The sequence below is a fragment of the Cydia strobilella genome, chromosome Z, assembly GCF_947568885.1.
Source record: "Cydia strobilella chromosome Z, ilCydStro3.1, whole genome shotgun sequence".
Lineage (NCBI taxonomy): Eukaryota > Metazoa > Arthropoda > Insecta > Lepidoptera > Tortricidae > Cydia > Cydia strobilella.
In genome coordinates this window covers 45,507,040-45,526,179 of record NC_086068.1, presented here as the reverse complement: position 1 = coordinate 45,526,179, position 19,140 = coordinate 45,507,040, and the positions used below count along the sequence as shown (strand labels likewise).

The following is a 19,140-nucleotide window of genomic DNA, read 5'->3' as shown; positions in this document are numbered from 1 at the left end:
TTTACTATATCGTGTGAATATAATTCGATAGTTTGCTATTTCCACTTGCAATAGCTACAAGTTCCTGATTTAAATTTGAAAATCATTTCCACTATGGAAAAGTACATCAGCGTCCAAGACTTGGAAAAAGCTGCTTTGTCGATGTTACCGAGATCAACTGGAGACTATTATAAAAGTGGAGCAACAGATGAACAAAGTCTAGCTGAAAATAGAGATGCTTTTAAAAGGTAAGGAAATAAAAACCGTGGATAACCTTAAGAGGGCAGTTCATAATAACAGCTCTCTTATAAGTTTATATAATGTAGGCTCAGGATATTACTCTACTTTTTAATGACATGCGCTTGGTCGGCTTTCTATATTGCATTCGCAATCAACAAGTATTTGCAGCTAGGAATGAATAATCTGTAGCGTTCGCTACATATTTTATTTTTTTGCCATCTGTCGGTGGTTGTTGGAACTTCTTCCATATCAACGTAGGTTGCGTATTTCTTCGGGTTTTTTTTGTTGTTTGTTATGCGGGGGCTAGTGGGTTATCGTTAGCGCGGAATTCTCTTAGATGGCGCTCTAAAAAACACATGGAACTTTTTTTGGACAGATATTTTCGATATTGGCAGGTTACAACTGCGATGAATTTTGAATTTCAATTCTGATTCGGAAAGAAGAAATTTGTTTTCTTCGGGGCACTTTGAGATTGGATGGATTTTGAGATTGACGTGGAAAGATCTTTTTGTGGTCCGCGAATATTTTTAATTTTTTTCCTTGTTTCCGTCAAGTTAACCTTTTAATCGAGAGGAACGTTTTCTTCTCAAGTTGCCAATAATAACTTGGAGTGCGCTTTTCTTCCCGTCGTTCCGCGGCCTTGTTGGTCGTAGTTGCCTGCACCAGAACCTTTTTAATGCCACCGTCGAGCAGTGCTCCGGTGGTGCGTGGTGGCCGTATCAACGACGGGGCGCAGCCGCCGACGGGCAGTCGGCAGTGGATGGTCGTCGACCGGCGGTCAGGTATCAGACCCACGGAGGACACGAGCCCGCATACTGCGTGGTTCGATAGGTCACGGTACAGCGTTGGTTGGCCGAACGTTTTCTTTGGAAAGGAACTAGCAAATTGTCATCGTCTACGGAGCTTGAATATTTTTTAACGTTATGGAATCGGTTCCTGTTTAATAACCCTATAATTGTTCATTGTTATTTTTTGTGCCATATTTCTTTTAATTCTGTAAAGCCGCTGTTATCCGTATTCCGCATTTCTTTACGGCATTTTCATAATTCTAATTGCCCCTAATTGTCAGGCGAAACTAATATTCGGCATTAAATTTAGGCACCTATCACCCGTTGAAACAGCCATTATCGTCCATAATCTCCATCTCATTAATCCATTTCTTTCCTTCTACAGCTAAATTTATACGCCGTTATCTTTCGCACGTACACCAGTTCACGCCAGTGCGGAAAGCGGACCGACAGAAAAATAATTTGTTTTGGTTATATTAATTTTTTAAATTCCATGTGTAGATTTTTTTAGTGGTGTTCGGAAGTGCTTTACAAATTATACGTGTTGTGAAGAAGTATTTATTTTACTGCAAATCTTATTAAACTTTTACCTATTGTTAAAACGTACTCGGAATCAAATTGTTGATGATAATAAAATAGGTATCCACATCACACCCTTGTTCCTATTATAAGAAAGGTATGTTACAATAGGTATTCTTGGCTGTTAGGTAGATAGGTATATGATGCTGACTTTACAGTCTCAATGTACATGTACTCGGACAAAGTGAAAAAAATTGAACCTACCGTAAAACTGTACAACTTTGCCCGCTTTTTGCAGTCTTTTACTTTTTTTTTTCAAGTTTGTCCATATTGCATTACTTATCTGTGGCAATAACATATTGACATACTCTTCTTTGTGTGTGAGCAAACCATAGTCGAAATAAGTTTCTGTACTGTAGAAAATGGGTCTTAAACAGGCGGGCCAAAAAAATGAAAAAATTTCAAGATTGCCCACTTTTGCTTACAGTCTCTTAACTCCACGATTATCGACTTTATGGTCATGAATCCAGAATAAACCACGATCATAATTACAAAAGTAATGCATATAACGTGTTGAAACTTCGTCTACATCGTTTCTAAGCTGCATATTATTTACAGTTAAAACGCACAAGTTTTTTAACTTTTTTTGCCCGCCAAAAAACACGTACTCACTTGAAGCCGGCTCACGCGTGACTGAAGTTAGGCACACGTCAACTAATAGGCCAATGTTGCCAGCAATATGATAAGCTATAAACCACATTTTGAAAGGGAGGTGTATCTGTTACTAGTTTTATGATATTTCGCTTCTACTGAAATGTGATGCGGTGGGCAAAGCTATGTTGAAAAGGCAAAGTTGTAACTTTCTACGGTACACTCTACACACGAATGTATGGGCAATAAGGTCGTGTATACATATTTTCGGCACTTTGTCTGTGTCCATATTTAATACTTTGGTGGTACCTTTATCGTGCAAATAATATAAGTATGTACTCAGTTTCTTTCCCATTTATTTATGGTTGGAGACCCGGCAGTAAAATTTCGAACCAACCTGATACCGCGATGAGATGCACAATGGTTTCCCATAAAAGTGATGCTAAGTCCGAATTTGATAGTCTACCACGGCGGAACTTGCCGAAAGTACAAAAAAGATAGCCACTTCCGGTGCGAAAAAGGGGGGGTCATTTAACCCATCTGATACCGAAATAATAGTTATGGCAGCAGTTAGAAATTTACTGGTAGATACAGAAAAGCGAAGTCTGCCAGTATTTTTCTTGCCGGAAGTGCTTAGCAGACGCTCTCAAAGGTAACCATCGGGACCCCTAAATAAACCCATCTGATACTAGCATGAAACCAATTCCAGTCGGTAGGTATGAACCTTCACTTCAGTAGGCCGAGCACATGATTGGCGCGACAGTATCTCGCCGCGAGATAGACTACCCGTCTTTTATTAACTGTATGAATTAAAGGGGGACGGGTAATATATGTCGCGGCGAGATACTCTCGCGCCAATCATGTGCTAGCCCGGCAGGAATATATAAATCTGCCAAGGCTTTTTCTGCCGAAACATCTTGACATACCCGTATTTTGGAATTGTACATATTACGGACATTTCAAATACGGCAGGCTTATTAATTTATTACTCTATGCTTATATTTGTATATTATTACGTTATTAATAACATATATTTATAATAAATTAAGTTAAAATGAATTAAATAATGTGATTAACATTATTGATAGTCTTTGCATTAGCTATATGAATCGTTTGTTTTTGTCTGTCATTTTGACTTATGTATTTGTAAGAAAAGGATAAAACATAATTTAACTAATTCAGGCTCGTAAAGTTTTATGATTAATTAGAGGGGGTATTAATATTCATAGCTAAATCAGGCTTGTAATGCGACATAAAATGATTTTTGGTGGTTTCTTTTACGCTTGAGGCGTTTTTTCACCTATTTGATGTATCTAATCACTATCTTATGTAGGGGAGAGAGGGACAAGACGAGTAAGACGGGGTAGCGGCTTTATATGGCGACACGACTGACCAACCATCGGAATCCCGTTAGTGCATGACAATGCGTCGCCATCATGGCAATCAGTTCGCACAGTGACCGGCTAGACAAATGGTGTCGTTAATTATTTATTTGCAAAAAAACTGTTTTTGCCATATTCCTTTTTATTTTTAGGATTCCGTACCCAAAGGGTAAAAAAGGGACCCTATAACTAAGACTTCGCTGTCTGTCTGTCTGTCCGTCTGTCACCAGGCTGTATCTCATCAACCGTGATAGCTAGACAGATGAAATTTTCACAGATGATATATTTCTGTTGCCGCTATAACAATAAACTATAACTAAAAACATAATAAAATAAATATTTAAGTGGGGTTCCCATACTCAGGATACAGGATGGACAGGGTGCGCAACGAGCACATACGGGGTAGTTTTAAGGTCGCGCCTATCACAGACAAAATGACAGAGTCCCGCCTTAGATGGTATGGCCATGTAATGAGACGCAGTGAAGACCATGTGGTAAAAATCGCTCTAAACTTACCAGAACGTAAGAAAGGTATCGGCCGCCCGCCATTGACCTGGTGGTCTAACATAGAGAGAGACCTCAAGAAAACCCAATTGCCAAAACCGACAATCCAGGACCGACGGGCCTGGCGCAGAAATGTGAGGAGACCCGACCCCTGATAACGGGAGCAGGGACGGACAAAGAAGAAGTGGGGTTCCCATACAACAAACGTGATTTTTTGCCGTTTTTTGCGTAATGGTATTATGGTACGGAACCCTACGTGCGCGAGCCCGACTCGCACTTGGCCGGTTTTTGTGTTTTATTTGGTTTGCGTTAGTTGCCTTATTATCACTAGCACATATATAATGTTAATTTATTCCTATGGCCCAGCAGTCACGCCAACAGCTAAGGACTTGTTTGGATTCAAGTACGGTTTTTTTTTACAAAAAACTCGAATTTAATTAGGCACATGGGGCAAGATGGGGTACATCTTGACGGCCGTAGTTTTAGTGATAAACTGATGAAGAATTGCGGATTTGAATTTATTTATTCTTCTCTTGTAGAACGGTGAAAAAGTATAAAAGAAAGTCAAATAGAGGAGAGTGGTTAGAGGCCAAGAAAAAAGCGGTGGATGCTGTTATAAAGGGAAGATGGGGTACATGTTAGCTGTAAACACATTTTCTGTCCCTCAGAGGACTTAAGAAATAAAAGTAAAACAGTTCGTGAGAAGTTATCAGACGATGGTTCCAATGGCCAAAAATTTAAGTTTTGTTTAGGCCCTAAATATAATATTTCTATGAATCATTCTTATCTTGTCCCGTAGGGGTTCCCCATCTTACCATACCTAGGGGGCGAGATGGAGAGAAGGCACTTTTGGCCATTTTAATTTATTTTATAGTTTAATTATCTAACGAGAGATCCTAGTAAAGGCTGGCGTCCACTAGACTCGCCGAGGCGAATCGAATCGAATCCCCTACCCCCTCCCCTACATTTCTTGACGATGACGCAAAAATTACGTAGTTTAACATTCAGGGTGTTGTTTTATAGAATCATTTAGAATCATTTATTCATCAATTGTGCATTACAGGTAATGAATACAGGTGTTATAAACAATTTGTTCTTCTACATACAATGATTTTGGTTACCTAGCGCATGCAATATTATTAGAAATGTCACTTTATTTAAAATAAAAATAATCAATAAGTTGTAATTAATAATTTAAAATAAATAATGATTAATGGGTAATTATATAAGTCAATCATTCATTTGTCAAAGTGTCCATCAGAAATTCATCAATATTGTAATAACATTTATCTTTTAATATTTTTTTTAACCTAATCTTAAATGTCGACAGCTGTTCATTTCTGAGCAGATCCGGTAATTTGTTAAACAATTTAGGGGCCATTGTGTAGATGGTATTTGTATAAAAGCTTGTTTTTGAAATACAATTTCCTGGGGGAAGAATTTTTAGCGTATTTGTAGCTGGGCGAGGATGAGTATTTACATGTACAGTAAATCGGTCCATATATTGTTTTACAAATACACATGCTTCGTAAATATACATAGAATGGAGTGGTAACAGGCCTAATTTCTTAAACAAAGGTCTACAGCTTGTCATTTGGTTAACTTTAAACATAGCTCGTACAATTTTCTTTTGGGCTTTAAATAAAGGCATGATATCACAATCAGCAGCATTGCCCCAGTGTATAATTCCGTATCTGAGATTAGAGGATACATAAGCGTGATAAGCAGTGAGAGCTGACTGCTGCGAAACCGTTTCTGTCAGTCTTCTTATGACATAGACATACTGGTTTATTTTTTTACACAGATTACATATGTGCCCTCTCCATCCCACATTACTATCTATTTGAATGCCAAGAAATTTAATTTCATTTACGTGTTCTATATTTTCTTCTTTATATTTGACCACAACATCATCCGAGGACCCTGACTTTTTCCTAAATTTACTACTAGGTTGTTTTCACCCATCCAGTCTATAACAGTTTTAAGCGAATTATTAATAGTATTTTCAGTCCTTATTTTTGTCACCTTTTATTATCATTGTCGAATCGTCCGCAAACAAGATCATTTGGTCATTTAGTCATTGTATAACACTACAAATTGAGATAACTAATCTATTGACGACCGGTCTGGCCTACTTACTGCCTGCAAAGCCGATGGTCTTGGGTCTAATTCCGATAAGGGCATATATTTGTGTGATGATAACATATATTTTTCACCTCAGCAGCTCGAACAAGCCTACTTTCGTCACTCCCTGGAGTGAGGAAAGTGCGACTTTCCTCACTCCAGGGCATGGGCGTAGCCAGCATTTTTTAAGGGGTGGGGCAGAAGTAGGGGAGGCTGTTTCAACCGTACCCTGTTACCATACAGGGTACGGTTAAACCGCTCGAATATTTTCGATCTACAGGAGAGTGAGTCCATCTATTACGGAGTTATATCTATCTTAGCCCTAACAAAGATAGATATAACTCCGTAATAGATGGATACAGTCTAAGGAAAAAACGTGCCTCGAAAATCAAGAAAATTTGATTCTCGCTCAGAGGGCGCTACTAGCTTTGGCCTACTGTCGTATAGATGGCGTTGACGATTTCGTTTGTTAGTTAACAATTTTAACGCATATCAGTGAAAGAACATGGGTCAAAATCATAAAAATAATTATTGCAAATAAAAAAAATCATTAATCCATATTTAAATACATGTTAGGGGAAAGAGGAGCGGATAAATAGTACTACCTTATAGGAAACGGTCGAAGAGATAGTTCAGATCCGGAAACCGCCATCAACTTTTAGTATGTTGTTGGGCATGGTATTGGGTCTCCAAAACTTGAAAATGACCAATTTAGATTTTTTTATACTTTAATGCAGTTGTTCTGGCAAATACCTATATTTTGGTACAATTTTTTTTTCATTTTTGGTCTGATTTTGATTTTTTGATATCTGTGTATGGCTTGAGACATCATCTTTAATATTGTAGTTCATCGCTTTAACGTCCGACTTTTGGTTTGGTTGTAAAACCCAAATAATCGATTTTTTTTTACGTCATTTTAATTTCTTTTGTAAATTGCTCTTAAACTACTACAGTGTAGAAATTAAATATAGCATATTTAATTGGCTTTCATTTAATACCCCACATGTGTATGTGCAATGCAGTTTGGGAGCAATATGGAATATTCGCAAAGAGGCGGGAGTCATTCCGCTGAAGTAGATGGCCGGCGCCGCTGTCTCCCGGCAATTTTGGAAACCCAATACTAAATAACATACTAAAAGTTGAAAGCGGTTTCCGGATCTGAACTATATTCCCATAAGGCAAATCAAAGATTCAAAGATTTTTTTTCGAGTCGATACTTTTATGGAGTATTTCAATTATTAGTTTTAGTGTACGTAGGCTGTTTTGTTTCGAACCCTGGTTTATTTTTATTGGTAAACCAGGGGTTGAGTGCAGTAGTAACAGAAACATTTTTTTTCCTTACTATCTTGTAGTTGTGAGAATAGCACAAGACTAGGGTAGATTTAATAATTAATAGGTACTAACAAGGAAGAAAAAAAGCCTGTAAATAATCTAACTTCAGGCCTGTCCAGACGGAGACAATTTTTCCCTAATCTGATTAAATTGTCCGGTCAAATCAGGCCTTGCAAACGCCAATTTGGCTTGCCGATTATGACCGATATTACCGATAAAATGGGGTGCGGACGCAGGAAAACCAATTTGTGACGTTAGTATTTGGGGGGCATTTTTTAATCGTTTAAATGTTTTTTATTTTTTAAATATTTGAGCGTTCTAAATTGAACAAATGCCCCCAAACGCGAATACTAGCGTCAAAAATTGGTATTCTTGTGTATGCACCTCAATTTTTTCAGTAATATCGGTCATAATCGGTGGTCGAAATCAGCGAGCCATATTGGCGTTTGCGTCCGCACCACCTGATTTCATCAGACAATTTAATCAGATTGGCGAAAAATTGCTCCCGTCTGGACTGGCCTTAACTTTGTCCGGATATCGCAAATAACTCTAATAGACAAAAAACTATAAACTATAAAAGACACGATCTCTGTGCATGCGCGCTCGAATCGCGGAGTAATTTTTAAATTACCTAAATTAATATTTAATTTTCCGGTCAGAGACCAGAAGCGGTCAGAGATCAGGGTGGGGCAACTGCCCCACCTTGCCCCACCGTGGCTACGCCCATGCTCCAGGGAGTGAAACAATGTAGCTTTTTAATTTAGTGAAGGCCATGAACTTCATACTACGGTACGGTCCGGTCCGGTCCGGTCTCGTATCGTATCTTATCGTATCGTACATATTATAATACTTTTTTTTCCTGTTTATTCTGTGTAATTCGAAATACATTTTAACCTTTAATATGTTCTCACTACTGAGGTGAAAAATTATGGGTGCAACACGAGAGCAAAGTTATTTTACATCTCGTGTTTTTGAGTCCCTCGCTACGCTCAAGATTCTACCTTAGAATCACTCGCTTCGCTCGTGATTCAATTATAGGATCTTTCGCTTTCTCAGGACTCAAAATAAACACTCGCAAGAAAAACCAACATTCTTGTTGCACAAATAACTATATTCCTAAGTCATGGTTGTTATCTATATATTTAAGTATATATTTATCTATATAAGTATGTATGTATATCCTCGCCTAGTACCCATAATACTCCCAATATTTATTATTTATTTATTGATCCGTAGAAAAAATAAACGCTTAATACGTAAAATACAGTAATAAATTTAAAAAAATGTAATTAATGAGTTTTTATATTTAAAACATTTATCCGTTAACCAACCGAATAGAAAACTGCCTAGATCTGTTCCTCACCGTTCTGGCTTTTAACCGATTTCATTTAGTCTGTAAGTTATGACACGTTTAGTTAAATTAATTGACTTGAATAATAATTCTTGCCCAATAAAATACCTTGTCTCAAAATGGACGGCAAAGTCGACTTTGCCCGTTAAAAATAGAACAATTTACACTAGAATAATTAACTTTACACTAGAATAATTAACTTGATTGATTGTAATAAATACCATAAATAGACATATAAGTAATACACATAGCTTAGGTAGGTATAACTTTTGTGTAATGTTATCTCTGTGTTTAATTTACATATGTATTAGTTTAGAGTAGATAGATAAAATTGCAATACCCTTACAGGGTGTCATGTTGTGATACATTATCGATTAAGAACATCTGTAATTTTACCAATGTGAAAGCAATAAATATATTATTATTATTATTATATATTAACTTTTAATAGAAATTAAGAAAATTTCTCATAATTTTTATTTTATTTACCGAACAAAATAAATAAACTATAATTCTATCTAAAAAATAATCATCATATATTTAACTGCTTGTTTGTCTTAAATGTTATTGTCAACGTGTCATTTGATTTATCAACGTGAAGTGGCCAGTTAAGTTTTATATTTAAAAGAGGTTTTAGAATCTGTTCAATGAGGTCTCATTTAATTATCTCATTAACAGAGTTTTTTTACAAAGCAAATTTGTTTTCCAATTTTCTCAAAATAACATCGTAAAACCTATGTTTCATACTTACATATACTTCAGGAGCCGAGTACTATCAACTGTAAAGATATCGGTAGCTAATTTGTTAGCACCTTTATAAGGCAAACAAAGAAGTACAAAGCCGTAAGCAGGTATTAAATTAATGCCCAAATTATATTGTGTATATTAATAAATTTGAAATATATGTTATTAATAACATAAAAAATATACAAATATAAGCATTAGGTAATAAATCATAAGCCTGCAATAATTAAAATGATGTCTGTAATCTGTACAATTCCAAAATACGGGTTCCACGGACGTTGCTTACATAATCTCGTATGTCAAGGTGTTTCGGCAGAAAACTTTATCCAGAGGCCGTGAGTTCAAGACTCACCCAAAGCAGTAATTTTTCCACTTTTAAATTTATTCTAAGCTTAATAGCATCGATCGCAGACGTTTCTGCTTGTTAAAATTAATTTATATTATATATTCCTGAAGAGAAGGTTCATATCTACCGACTGGAATTGGTTTCATGCTGGTATCAGATGGGTTAATTTAGGGGTCCCGATGGTCACCTTTGAGAGCGTCTGCCAAGCACTTCCGGCAGGAATCATACTGGCAGATTTCGCTTTTCTGTATCTACCAGTAAATTTCTAACTGATGCCATAGCTATTAATACAGTATCAGATGGGTTAAATGACCCCCCTTTTTCGCACCGGAAGTGGCTATCTTTTTTGTACTTCCGGCAAGTTCCGCCGTGGCAGACTATCAAATTCGGACTTAGCATCACTTATATGGGAAACCATTGTGCATCTCATCGCGGTATCACGTTGGTTCGAAATTTTACTGCCGGCTCTTCTACCTTTATAGCATCCTGATAATGTAGGTTTATTGTTTTTTTGTAGATTACGAATACTGCCAAAGTGCTTAGTTGGTGTTGGGAATACCTGCCTAAATACTACAGTGCTGGGGCATAAAGTGTCTATGCCAATCGGCATATCGCCAACGGCTATGCAGCGCATGGCTCATCCTGATGGCGAACTGGCTAATGTATGCGGTATGTCCAAAGAATGTAATGCTAGGAGGGTAAATCCTTTCTTAATGCACATATTTTATAGTTTCTTCGCAAGCAGATTGGTAGTCTTTTTCCATTGTAACATCTATTGTATTTTGTACCATGGTTTGCAATAAACGATTACTTACTTACTTACCTAGTCAAGTAGGAACCCTTCTGCCTGTCTGTCCGAGGCTTTGCTCCGTGATCGTTAGTGCTAGAAACCTGCAATTAGGCACGGATATACAAATCAATAAATCCGACAGTCTTACAATAAAATGTAAAAAAAAAATTTCTTAGGTTACCACGTAAAGTATGGGGGTGAAATTTTTTTTCGCTTTAATCCTACAGTGGGGTATCGTTGGATAGGTCTTTCAAACCGAATAGGGATATTCAACAAACATTTTTAGGGTTCCGTACCCAAAGGGTAAAAACGGGACCCTATATAGGATAGTAATATTACTAAGACTTCGCTGTCCGTCTGTCACCACTAACCAGGCTGTATCTCACGAACCGTGATAGCTAGACCGTTGAAATTTTCACAGATGATGTATTTCTGTGTACCAAACTATTTGACTATAGTTGGTTAAGCAAATCTTGTCAGTAGAAAAAGGCGCGAAATTAAAATTTACTATGGGACGATAACCCTTCGCACCTACATTTTTTAAATTTGCCGCCTTTTTCTACGGACAAGATTTGCTTGACTAACTATACTTTGGTTGCTACAAAGTATTTGACGCTGAGTGTAGGTACAGCCACAGTTATTACGACATTAAATGGGTTTATTAAGATACATATTTTGCATTATTCATGTAAGTAAAGTAAAATGTAAGGTAAAAATTTATTAATTTACTCATTCAATTATTATTTAATATTTATAGTTTGTCAAAGGACTGTCTCATTTCAAACATAATAGACAGAGAGAATCATACTATCTTTGTCTTACACTAGTACTAGCACCCAAGAGAAAAGGATGAATATATTTCTTTACATAGTTCTTATTTAATGACAATTTGGTTTGACCAACTTACATTTCTCTAAAACAGTTTCATTGGCTGAATGAGTACCTAATGCCGTTGTTGGCAATTTTAGAACTTTGGTATTAAAAAGTAAGAGGTTATCCCGCTGATTTTCATACTTTAATTAAAAATCATTTTAAAATTACTGCAGTTTCCTAAAATACCAATTTGTCAGTCAGTAGGTAGCGTATACATACACATAAACACACACATACCTACTCTCACACACACACACATACCACTCCTTAAATATAAATTCCACTTACGCATGTCTCTCCTGAATGCTTTATTCTGATTGTATATATTTTTTTGTTTGCATATATTTTCCTGCATGCACTATTTTGTAGTTAAATTAATTTTATATTTGATATCTCTCATTCAAAAAACGGCCATCATATTCAGTTTTGTTAAAATTTCTCAGTAAATTCTATTTACCCGGTCCCCGAGATACAGGCTGCGCCTAGTTTGGGGCCGATGGATATTAGCTTAATTGTAAAATCTAATTTTTTGTGAAGTTTAATCTGTGATGTCAATTTGTGAAATATTTGGTAAATAAACGATTTGTATTTGTATTTATTTGTAGTAACAAGTATGAATCTCTCTGTCTATGTTTGAAATGAGACAGTCCTTTGACAAACTATAGTAATGATAATGACATAAACTCTTTAGTAAGGAAATAAAAAAGCACTGGCAGGCATAGCCCATTTAATTGTTATGATAAATAAATAAAAATATTTTTTAATACAGTTGCTCAAAAAGTGCTTCTTTTCGTGGCTGTTTAGCATGCGGAAAGTTGGTTTTCGCGAACTAGTGCTTTTTACTTTTCCATTTTTTTTTAATTTTTACTTATTTTTATTCATGACTACTTATTGATGAGTGTTAATATTAGTTTTCTTTAAATGTCGTAATCAACATAAAAACCTACTGTTAATGTAAGAATACGAAAAATGTGCATATTTCATATTTTATTACTTACCTCTTCATCATTATAAGTATTATAACACGTTTATTTTTTAATGTTGAAAAACCGTTCTTAATAAGTTGTCTGAATGGAACGGAACGCCTGTCAAAGAAGAGGCGTATTTTCTTACTGCAAGAATGTTTTAAGTTTCCAAAGGCAACATTCGATATTGTTTGTATAAATATACGATACACAAATAATCGTAAATAACGATATTTAGGTAATAATAGTACAAAGTTTTAATATTTACAATTGTTTCTGTCTTATAGAACATGCATTTGAAAAAAAAACTTTCATTGAAGTGGGTTCAATAATAATAACAAAATCTATTCTAGTCGAACAAAAGCTAGAAAAACACCTCTTCATAATGTCAATGTTAATGATGTCAGTGTCACAGAATTAATAATATAAAAGTTTCTGGATCAAATTCTGATACTGAAATTCTGCTCCCACAACCTTGATGCTGGCAAAATTGTCCCAATGGACAGATGCCATAAAAACCAAAAACTGAACTGAACTGAACGAATTCCATTCCTTACTTGTTGCTTTTCGTATTTTTTCGCAACTGTATTAAAAAACGTCCTTCGATACACGTGCGGATATGACATTCTTCACTCGTCCCGAGTCTTGCCACTCGCCTACGGCTCGTGGCAAAATATCTCGGTACTCGTGAGGTAATGACATACTTTCCGCACTAGCATCGAAATGTACTATTGTCACTTTTGTTTTTTTTAGGCTTCCGTACCCAAAGGGTAAAAACGGGACCCTATTACTATGACTCCGCTGTCCGTCTGTCTGTCACCAGGCTGTAGCTCATGAACCATGATATAGCTAGACAGTTGAAATTTTCACAGATGTATTATTATTACTAGAGTGGCCGAACAGGCTTTAGGTTACTTTTCGCTCATGTCGTCTAGGACATTATAGTGGGGCAGAGTGCTCGAACAAATTGTCGTAAATGTGGACACGCTGGACAAAAGCACCAATTTTTTTTCAGGCACTTGTTAGGTCCATAGCTTTAAGTTTTTGATAGGAACTAGGATAGGAATATGGCGGCTGTTTTGGATTATACGTATATCATTAATATCTCGAGTTCTAAATAACATAGAATCACAAACTTAGTGTCTAAATATACATATTTGGGGTCAAGGAATTCAACTAGATATTTTTTAGAGTCGAGTTCCCAAAGGATATCAAACAGAACCCTGCTTCTAAGCTTCCGCTGTCCATCCGGCTGTCTGCGTATCAGCAATAGCTAGAATGTTCAAATTATCACAGAAGTTGTTTTTCTATTGCTGCTTTAACATACATTCATAAAAATTAAAATAAATTAAAAATTAAACAGTGCTCTCATACATGAAACGTAAATTATGGCGTTTTTTGCCCGCCCTTATTACATTAAAACCCGAGAGATAGGAAGGTTTGAACTTTTGGTGTTTCATTGATCAACAAGTTACCCTACGTGTTTTTTACAGAATAAGCATGATGACAGTAGTTATAAGTCACTAAAATATTATATTTATTTAATGAAACTAGTCGTAGAATACGAAAAACGCATTAATTTTTTATATTTGGCGAGATTGGTAAATGTTTTGTTAAAATAAAATTACAAAATACGCAAGTCCGCCATGATTCGGTGAACACTAATCAGAGCGAATGACGTCACGTTCATGTAAACAAATGTCCAAAGTACTGAAAGTACTGGTTCACCTATAGTTCTCCTGCTATTTTATTTACGATTCACGGATTCAATTTAAGTAGTTTAAACCGAATATTAACTAATAATAATAACTTGAATCATGGAACAAGGATTTACTAAGGCAAACAATGCTAATTTGCCTAGAATCGATGTGATGATGCTTGGAGAGTTTTTACAATCAAACGAAGACTTTTGTTCAGCAGAATTTAGAAATGTCAAAAGTTCAAAATATTTATCAGTGCGGTTTTTACTCACTATTATTTTTAGTCGCTTTTATTTTATGTGCCGTGTGTGTGTTTTTTTTATGTGCCGGTAGCGGAAACGATTGAGATTATAAAACGAATGGCAAGCCGCGACGACTTTAATCGCCGAGTACATGAGGCTGATCGAGTTTTGCCTCACCAGTGGATATTTTGTGTGGCGGGGGGAACACTACCTGCAAATAGAAGGGGTAGCAATGGGTTCTCCGATAGCACCAGTGGTGGCCAATATTTTTATAGAGGATTTTGAGCAAAGGGCTTTGGAGAGTTGCCCACATAGACCCAGACTGTGGCTGCGATATGTGGACGACGTGTTTGCTGTAGTGCCACACAAAGATCTGGACCCGTTACTCGAACATCTGAACGCGCGGCATGCCAAGATTAAGTTCACCATTGAGAGGGAGTGCAATGGGGCACTCCCGTTTCTGGATGTCTTGGTGCAGCGGGACGAGCATGGCCGGTTGACTCATAAAGTGTATCGGAAGCCCACACACACTGAGCGGTACCTGCAAGCTGACTCACACCATCACCCCGCACATTTGTCTTCGGTTCCACGCGCGCTCATCAATAGGGCTTTACGGCTATGTGACCCGCAGTACGTGCAAGAGGAGCTGCAGCATGTAAGGCAGGTATTAGAGAGCAATGGGTACAATTGGAGACAGAGTCAGCGAGCAGCAAGTACGGGTACATTACGGCAAGTACAAACGGTCGAGAGAGCACCTGTCGTCTTGCCTTTTATTAAGGGGATAACGGATAGAATTGGACGCCTATTACGCCGAAGTTTTAGCATTAGGACAATCTTCCGACCCCATACCAAAGTCAGGCAGTTGCTGCGCTCTCCAAAGGACAAGGACCCGCTGGGGAGCCCGGGGGTATACGAGATACCTTGCGATTGTGGTAGGGCGTATGTCGGTGAGACCGGAAGGAATGTCTCCACTAGGTTGTCGGAACACATACGCAGCGTAAAGAACATGGACACCAGGAACTCAGCGGTGGCAGAGCATGCGAACGATATAGGCGCGTCCCGTTTCATTCGTTTCGATAAAGCGAGATTACTGGTACGGGAGAAATGTTTTGTGCCGCGTAAGATTCGCCAGGCGATTGAAATTGCTCGCCGCCCTAATTTTAATCGGGACGGAGGCTGGATGTTGCCACCTGCATGGAAGCCTATAATACCTAGGGTCAAGCGGCAAGTGTGTTGTGACGATCGCGGGGACATAGTGAGTGCAGTGTGCTTGACTTCGTTCGATACAGCCGCCCTACCAGACCTTCAGTTGACGACTCCATCTGCGGACTGCCCCGCGCCCCCCGACCCCGCCCCATCAGCGCGTGCGCAACGAGCGACGAGGCGGGCGGCGCGGGCAGTGCACGACGTACAACCGCCGCGGACACTCGTGCCTGAGGATGGATTCCCAAAGAATCCGAAACATGTCGCCAAAAGCGACTAAAAATAATAGTGAGTAAAAACCGTACTGATAAATATTTTGAAATATGTCTCACGATAGTTTAAGTGCGATTATGTCAAAAGTTCCTTGTAAGTACGATAAACAATATTTATAATTATATAAAAATCATACTAATTTAAGTAATTAACTAAATCCAAATCCTGTAAAATCGCTCTTTATGTGTATTCCATAGCAGGTTAATATTAGAATGTTATTAGGTATCTATTAAAGACAACACTGGTGTAATTTAAAACCCAACCTCAAAAACCTACTCTTATGCAACTTTTATATTAAAGTTACGCCTCAAACAAGATAGAACCAAAGCCTCAAAGAAGAAGAAGATAGATGCTGTTAGGTATAGAAACTAATAAATAAACTAGCAAAAAGCAGAGCTTTTTAAGGGCTCGCGGAGTTTTTCTTCCTCATCATCATATATTTAAGAGTTAAACTTGTCGATGAAGCGATTTCCATGCATGTCGGTTCTCTGCCTTCTCCTTGACAGCCTGATACGACGACGCGACGATGACGTTGAGGTTTTCCTTTTTAAGGTTCCGTACCCAAAGGGTAAAAACGGGACTCTATTACTAAGACTCCGCTATCCGTCCGTGTCTCTGTCTGTCCGTCTGTCACCAGGCTGTATCTCATGAGATATCGTCATGAACCGTGATAGCTAGACAGCTATGCCGCTATAACAACAAATACTAAAAACAGAATAAAATATATATTTATGGAGTTCTCAATCAAAAGGTACCACTTTGCCAGCAACCGCTCGGTGTAAGTGTCAAAGGGCTTCTACGTGTTGGCTTCGGCTTCACGTAAGCTTCCTAAGTGTCGAGAAGCGACGGGTGAAAGCATTAATATAATTAATTTTTTTTATGTTTTCACCAAGTTATTCTGTAAGTATTCGCATTTAGACAGCAGTTTTCTATGCTTCTGTTAAAGGTACTTATAAAAATAAATAAATAAATAAATAAATATTATAGGACATTCTTACACAGATTGACTAACTCCCACGGTAAGCCAAAGGAGGCTTGTGTTATGGGTACTCAGACAACGATATATACTTATACTTACATATAAATACTTAAATACATACAAAACACCCATGACTCAGATACCTTAGATGATAGATAGGTACCTCATGATGACTGACGCTCCAATAGAATAGTCTTTCTATTTCATGCCAAAAAATATAACGCCTTTAACAACATTTAAATATTCAACGATTTTGTTTATTATTGTAACCAGGGTGTAGCCCACATGCCTATCGTTTCCGATCCGTAGCGAAGGAAACGCAGCTTCACTGTCGCACTAATATGAAAGAGTGATAGAGAGACAGCAAGTTCGGTCGAATTTCACCTTCCCATACAAACGAGTTTCGTTCTCATTTTAAAACTACGTGTTACACATACAATGACAAGATATAGTTGGCCAAACCAAATTGTCAGTAAATAAGAACAGAAAACACTATATCTACTCATCTTTTTCTTTTGGGTGCTAGTACTAGTGTAAGACAAAGATAGTATGATTATCTGTCTATGTTTGAATTGAGACAGTCCTTTGACAAACTATAGTTAATATAGCTCCAGCTTATAAAACAAACGAAATAGAGCATAAACAAGTTTAGAAAAAAAAACAAATGCGCTGTATTTTTTAACTATGGTATCCGACTACATAAACTAATTACAGGCATATTCTATTGTAAGTACAAAGTTTCAGAGTAATTCAGAGAAATCTAGCTAATCGTTTAAAAATGAGAGCGTAACTACGTTTGTTTCGAGAACCGACGCAGCTGAGAGTTAGAAAGAAATATACTGAACGGACCACGGTCGCTGTCCGATACGCCTGTAACAGCTTTTATTTTGTTCTGCCTTTTTTAGGGTTCCGTACCCAAAGGGTAAAAACGGGACCCTATTACTAAGACTCCTCTGTCCGTCCGTTTGTCTATCTGTCACCAGGCTGTATCTCATGAACCGTTTAATTTTTACAGATGATGTATTTTTGTTGCCGCTATAACAAATACTAAAGAGTACGGAACCCTCGGTGGGCGAGTCCGACTCGCATTTATCCGCCTTTGTCCGTTTTTTTACTACTAACGCCATCTGTTAGAAAAATAAAGAAACATTAGCACGAATGTTAATTCATTATTTTTCTAACAGATGGCGTTAGTAGTAATACAAAGTATTATTCCTTTATTATATTTTTTATGTTTATAAAATGTTATTTTTATGTTTGATAACACATCTAGACATGAATTTAAATTATTATGTTAAATCTCAAAGCTAATAGATGGATAGTTTTTCCGTAAAGTGTACCACAAGAATGCATGGCATAGATTGTCGAATAGTGATAGGGCTCGCTTCGTTTGCCCTAATTAAATACTCACATCGTAATAATCTTCTCAAAAATAAAGATGAGTCTTAGGCAATACGGCCATTGTCTCGCCTTGCAAGTTTAAGCTACTTGGTACGTGTTGTTTTATTGTGTGGAACATGCACAAATAATCATAATCATAATATCGTTTATTGCACCATGGTAAAAAGTTGTTACAAAAAAAAAATACAGAGTATATAAGTATCACATGGACCCCAGAAGGGTGTTGCAAACATTTTCTTAAGCTAAGTATTAATAAGTTTACTTACGTACTAACTTTGGAACATAAACATTATAATAGCGGTATATCAAAATTATATTAATTACTTATGAAAAATATCATCTAGGAGTTCTGTGGCTGAGTAGTATGCTTTTTCTGCAAGGAATGATTTCAACTTTTTTTCGTATGTCGCGTCTCTGTCCTCTGCTTTTATATGGTTTGGGATGTGATTATAATATTTTACTGCTGCATACTGAGGGCTTTTGCGATATATTTCTAGATTTGGGACAGGTTGCTCAAGCTTATATTTTAGTCTTTTGTTTGGTTTATTAGGAATTGTTTTTGATGTATACTGAGGAACCGCACAACATTTATACACTTTGGTATTCATATTTAATAATACGAAATAAACAAATTATTAAATAAGCGTCTAAGGAACGCCTAGTAAGTGCGTTTAGTTTATATGAACTTGACGTCACTAGGGACGCCATGACACTTACAAGCGTTTTGGAGCGAATTTAAAATCTAAAAACTAAA

At 37.1% G+C, this 19,140-nt stretch overlaps 1 protein-coding gene across 1 annotated transcript in view; it reads left to right on the top strand.

The window, feature by feature from the left end:
* The first annotated feature begins 12 nt into the window (after positions 1 to 12).
* The window catches only part of LOC134754900 (2-Hydroxyacid oxidase 1), a 67,070-nt gene continuing 47,942 nt past the window's right edge, over positions 13 to 19,140 (top strand). Inside the window, exons 1-2 of the mRNA XM_063691372.1 lie at positions 13 to 227; positions 10,478 to 10,629. Of these exons, the coding sequence (XP_063547442.1) occupies positions 94 to 227; positions 10,478 to 10,629 (286 nt within the window). The 5' untranslated portion in view covers positions 13 to 93. The remainder of the gene's footprint in view (positions 228 to 10,477; positions 10,630 to 19,140) is intronic.